This window comes from Helianthus annuus, chromosome 16 (assembly GCF_002127325.2).
Source record: "Helianthus annuus cultivar XRQ/B chromosome 16, HanXRQr2.0-SUNRISE, whole genome shotgun sequence".
Classification (NCBI taxonomy): Eukaryota; Viridiplantae; Streptophyta; class Magnoliopsida; order Asterales; family Asteraceae; genus Helianthus; species Helianthus annuus.
The window spans coordinates 63,221,702-63,227,701 of record NC_035448.2 but is presented as its reverse complement, the minus strand read 5'-3'; the positions used below and the strand labels follow the sequence as shown (position 1 = coordinate 63,227,701).

General features: G+C 41.4%; 1 protein-coding gene across 1 annotated transcript; it reads left to right on the top strand.

The window, feature by feature from the left end:
- Positions 1-1,110, top strand: LOC110919362. Its single transcript, XM_022163636.1, has 2 exons — positions 1-508; positions 587-1,110. The coding sequence occupies exons 1-2, from the start codon at positions 1-3 to the stop codon at positions 1,108-1,110; spliced, it is 1,032 nt and encodes a 343-aa protein (XP_022019328.1).
- The last annotated feature ends 4,890 nt before the right edge of the window (positions 1,111-6,000 follow it).

Sequence of the window (6,000 nt, the reverse complement as noted above, 5' to 3'; positions counted from 1 at the left end):
ATGACTCCCTCCAAATATGAGACCCTCACTGAAATTATTAACACTGCTCGAGAAAGGGAGATAGAGCTAAAGAAACAGATTAAAAGGGGTGAGAGAAGGGCTCAGGTGGTTAATCTAAGCCCTATGATAAAGGCACGTACGACTGAGTCGTTAAAGAAGCAAGAAGGAAAAAGCGGTTCGCCTAGTTGTAAAGTATGCGGGAAAAGGCACAAGGGTGAGTGCCGGTTTAAGGACAAACCGTGTCCTATTTGTGGGAAAACAGGGCACACGGCTGCGTTGTGCCCGGGGAAGGTGTCGGTGTGTTACAAATGTTATCAGCCGGGTCACAAGAAGTCTGAGTGCCCGGAGTTGATCGGAAAGAAAGATGGCAAGGATACACATACTGAGACACCAAAAGCAAAAGCTAGATCCTTGCAGTTAACAGCAGCGGAGTCGAAAAAGGAACCCGATGTGGTTTCAAGTATATTTGCTATAAATTTAATTCCCGCATATGTGTTATTTGATACAGGTGCGAATAAATCCTTTATTTCGCATGGATTTATTCGACATCCTTCCTTTGTACTAACAAAATTACCTATGCCATTAGAGGTGGAAATAGGTGACAACAAAAGTTTCATTGTGTGTGATGTATGCCAAGATTGTAAGATAAATATTGATGATGAAGAGTACTCAATAAACTTGATCCCGATGTCAATGGGAGAATTTCAAGTAGTGGTCGGGGTGGATTGGTTATCTCGACATCATGCGGAAGTGGTATGTTTCGGCAAGGAGATAAAATTGACATCTCCAAGTGGAAAACACGTTACCGTTTATGGCGAAAAAGGGGGTAATCCTGTTATGTGCACGATGCTAAAGGCTCACAAACTCATGAGGCGTGGGTGTAGAGCATTCATGATATATGCAAACAAACCGGATGAAGAAACGCCAAAGATTGAATATGTACTGATGGTACGTGAATACGCCGATGTATTTCCGGAGGATTTACTGGGAATACCGCCAGAACAGGAGGTAGAGTTCGGAATCGAATTGATTCCGGGCGCGAAACCTGTGGCCAAGGCACCGTATCGGCTCGCGCCATCAGAATTGCAAGAATTGATGTCCCAAATTTAAGACCTGCTCGACAAGGGGTTTATTCGGCCAAGTGTGTCTCCGTTGGGCGCACCGGTGCTATTCGTGAAAAAGAAGGATGGGAGCATGCGCATGTGTGTCGATTACCAGGAGTTGAACAACTCACGGTGAAAAATCGGTATCCGCTTCCAAGAATTGACGACCTATTTGACCAATCACAAGGTGTAAGTTGGTTCTCCAAGATTGACCTTAGATCGGGGTATCATCAGTTGAAAGTTAAAGAGGAGGATGTACCGAAAACGACCTTTCGTACACGGTACGGGCATTATAAGTTCCTCGTGATGTCCTTCGGATTAACTAATGCGCCCGCGGCTTTCATGGACCTCATGAATCGGGTTTGCAAGTCGATGTTGGATAACTCAGTGATAGTATTCATCGATGACATATTGGTATATTCAAGGAATGAAGCAGAACACGCGAGTCATTTACGCGAAGTGTTGGAGATGCTCAGAAGAGAAAAGTTGTATGCAAAATTCTCAAAATGTGCCTTCTGGCTACGAGAGGTACAGTTCCTTAGGCACATCATTAGTGCGAATGGGGTGTTAGTAGACCCGTCAAAAATAGAAGCTGTGGCGAGATGGAATCCACCAAAGAATCCTTTGGAAATCAGAAGTTTCTTGGGGCTTGCGGGTTATTATCGGAGATTCATACAAGATTTCTCCAAGATTGCTATGCCGTTGACCAAACTAACCCGTAAGGATGAAAAGTTTATTTGGGGCGAAGATCAAGAAGAGGCGTTCTAAACGCTTAAGGAAAAACTGACCCATGTACCGGTATTGGCATTGCCGGATGGAGTTGATGATATGGTAGTTTACTCGGATGCATCGCATTTGGGGCTTGGCTGCGTTTTGATGCACCGGGGCAACGTTATAGCCTATGCCTCGAGACAACTAAAGACTCATGAAAAGAATTATCCTACACACGACCTCAAGTTGGCAGCGGTGGTGTTTGCCTTAAAGATATGGAGGCAATATTTGTATGGGGTAAAATGCACTATCTTTACCGACCATAAAAGCTTGAAATATTTCTTCGATCAGAAGGAATTAAACATGAGACAGAGGCGGTGGTTAGAAACTGTCGAAGACTTTGATTATGATATACATTACCACCCGGGGAAGGCTAATGTGGTGGCTGATGCGTTAAGCCAAAAGGCAGATTATACGCCCATTCGAGTGCGATCAATGCAACTAATTGTGACATCGGGTTTGCTTGAACAAATCCGAAAATCTCAAGCTGAAGCAATGAAGGAAGAAAATGTGAAGAAGGAAGGAATAGTTGGCCAATTGAAAGACTTGGCAGATGGTAACCAAGGGTTGAAAACTCGATTTGGGAGAATATGGGTTCCAAATTCGTGTGGAGCAAAGGCGCTCCTACTTGACGAGGCCCATAAATCCCGTTATTCAATCCATCCGGGGGCAACCAAGATGTATAATGATTTAAAGCAAAACTATTGGTGGTCCGGAATGAAGAGAGATATTGTGAAGTATGTGGAGAGGTGTTTGACCTGTTTGCAAGTCAAAGCAGAGCACCAGAAGCCATATGGTAAGCTGCAACCGTTGGACATCCCAGTTTGGAAATGGGAACAAATCACAATGGATTTGTAGACCAAACTGCCCAAAACCAACCACGGTTTCGATGCTATATGGGTAGTTGTGGATAGATTGACGAAAAGTGCTCACTTCATTCCGATTCGTGAGACTTATACATCCGAAAAGATGTTAGAGGTGTATACCAATGAAATCGTGGCACGCCACAGGGTACCGATATCTATTGTGTCCGACAGAGATACTCGGTTTACTTCGAACTTTTGGCGCGAATTCCAAGAACAAATGGGAACTAAATTGTTCCTTAGCACCGCGTGCCATCCACAAATGGATGGACAAAGTGAAAGAACAATACAGACGTTGGAGGATATGTTACGAGCATGCTTTATCGATTTCAGAGGTAGTTGGGATGTCCATCTACCATTGGTCGAATTTTCATATAATAACAGTTACCACGCGAGCATCGGTATGGCACCGTACAAGATGCTTTATGGTAGAAAATTTCAGACCCCGGTGTGTTGGGGTGAGGTTGGTCCGCGAGAACTTGGTCATAGTGACGTAATCCGAATCACGAATGAGAAGATCGACACGGTTCGAGCTCACTTGAAAGCGGCCCAGGATCGACAAAAGTCATATGCGGATAAATGAAGAAGACTGATTGAGTTTCAAATAGGTGATAAGGTGATGCTGAAGGTACTGTGGAAGGGAATTATTCGATTTAGAAAAAGGGGAAAGTTAAGCCCAAGATTTATTGGGCCATTCAAGATTATTGAACGGGTTGGTAAGGTGGCGTACCGTCTCGAATTACCCGAAGAGTTGAGTGGGATACATAGCACATTCCACTTATCACATCTCTGAAAATGTCTAGCGGACGAAACTGCTTATATCCACTACGACGACATCGAGGTGGATAACAGTCTCAATTACTTAGTAAAGCTGGTCGCAATTCTAGATCGTAAAGTGAAAAGCCTGAGAAACAAAGTGATCAATCAAGTAAAGGTCAAATGGGAACACAGAAAGGGCTCGGATAGCACATGGGAGTCCGAAGAAGAGATGCAACGGCTCTACCCTACATTATTTGGTATGCACTATGGTTTCAGGGACGAAACCCTTTTTAAAGGGGGTGGACTTGTAACACCCTAAAATTTATAAAACTTTATATTAGAATTATAAAGTTCAAAATAAACGAGAATAAGCTAACTAGGAAATAAATAACCCAGTTAGTTAGTTGGCATGTAGTGAAGCATGAATGAGTTAAAAACGCCAAAAGTATAAACAAAACAAAAGTGGAGTGACTTATGTTGTAGAACTTGAAACTTAATGTAATAAAAACAAAATAACACACACCAAACACACACAAAGGTGTGTCTGGTCGATCAAACAATGGGGGGCGACACTAGAGCTCTCACAAACCCTAGCTCTTACAAAAATTCACTAAATTGGGAGTTCAAATCTATTCCAAACCAAGTTTCAAACCCAAATTCGTGATCTCCATTGAAAGGGGAGTCATAAGGTATGTGAATTTCATAAGGAATCTCTAGTTGAAATTCTGAATAAACTTAAGGAATTCGAAATTGATGTTGCATGTTTGTTATGAGGATGGAATAAGAACAATATAGTGTCTAGGAGTAAACCCTAGGCAAATACCAGATGTAATCTTGCTTAATTTTAGTAAATTTCATGGACACCATTGAAGGTGATTAAAGAGTTTTGTAGAAACTCGGTAAACGCTAGTATTATGATTCTTGTTCTAGTGTAGTTTGAATTTATGAAGTATTCCTGAAAGATTGACGTTAAAACATGAGTAAATTTGTCTAATTGAAGTTGATTTAGATAAAAATCTCAAGTCATGAACTTGGTTTTTATTATGTAAAAATCTGACCGGCTAGGTGTTTGTTAAAATGCCTAAGTGGGGATTAAAATGTTAAAAATCGGATGAAAACGCAGATTTGATTATTGTAGAGAATTATACGTTAATGACTATGAAAGGAATTCTAAATTGGTTATGAATTGAACTCTTTAGGCAAAGAATCCGGATCGTCAAGCGGACAAGCCGGAGGGGATACGCGATTGAAGGGTGTGCTCTAAAGGTACGTGACTTTAGTCTCGTTAAATTATGCATACATGTTTGGGTTCAATGTATAAATAACGTTGTAGTGTAATAGATGCGTTTGATGTGTCTTTGAAGTGGCGAAGTTCACACGACAATCAAACGGGTCAAAATAAAGGTTGGAAGTAGGTTTGGCTTGTAAATAAAGTGATGGTTTTCGCTAGATAGCCAAACGGGTCAAAATGATGCTTTCAAAAAGGATCACGAGAATAGAGACTTGAAAGTCTCATATTTCGTTAAGTGTTGAATCATACTACGCCAATGAATTGGCTATGTTAAATTAAGTCTACGAATCCGAGATATCGGGTCAAACAATGGAAATAAATTGTAAGTGTCGCTTGAAACGGAATGCTTGAATTTTTAGGAACACGCATTAAGTTTTTAACGTGAGCGTAAAGCCATGGAGTCGCACGGATACGCCAAGGTTTATAAGCCCGGGGATTTGGGTAAATTATGTCCAAAAAGTCTTAGAACGGAAAAATGGTATTTTGCACTTATTGCTAATGGGTTGGATAATCGAATCAGGGATTTTATGAACTAATTGTTTGAAATTCGGTTTCCGTGATGTGAAATCTACATGGTCGGTTCCGTAATTTTATTACAGACTCATAGGAAAAAGAATGGACTAAAACGGACAACCGAGTAAAAAGTTATGATGGTTCAAAGTTAGATTTTTGGTAAATTTTCGGAGCTGGGCAAACTGCAGGTACTGCAGGTCCAGAAACTGGACCTGATGGAAAATGCACTCCCCCGCGCCACGCGACGGGGGCACAAGGAACTGGCACGACACGCGGGGCCGTCCGCGGCACGCGAAGATGATGTCTGGGTCTGGCGCGTGGCGCGACAGACTTGAAACCATAATTTTATTATTTTTGTTATGTTTTCGTCATGAGGACTTGTCTAGGCTCGGTTATTATTGTCAAAACTAATTACTTATGTGGTTTTGACTTCAGGTGATGCTTTTTAGTTTCGGATGCCGGTCAAGTGTGAACTCAAGAACCGAACACCATTTTTGTAGCTTCTGCACTAGTCCAAACATGTCTAGACGATGTTGTTTTGTAAACTCAGTAGTTGTGAATGTTTTAATCTAGATGGTTGCTTATGTTAACTTGCTACATTATGTACATCTTACCTTATTAGCTAAGTTTTGTAAATATGCATTTTGTTTAAAAAGGCCCGTATTTTATGATTAAAATAATAGAGATTTAAGTCGAGTGT

What these genes read in the sequence shown, in the direction of transcription:
- LOC110919362 (XM_022163636.1), top strand. Translation starts at nt 1, where the DNA reads ATGACTCCCTCCAAATATGAGACCCTCACTGAAATTATTAACACTGCT. An exon ending in ATATGTGTTATTTGATACAG is followed by an intron (nt 509 to 586) that starts GTGCGAATAAAT and finishes CTATGCCATTAG; the next exon opens with AGGTGGAAATAGGTGACAAC.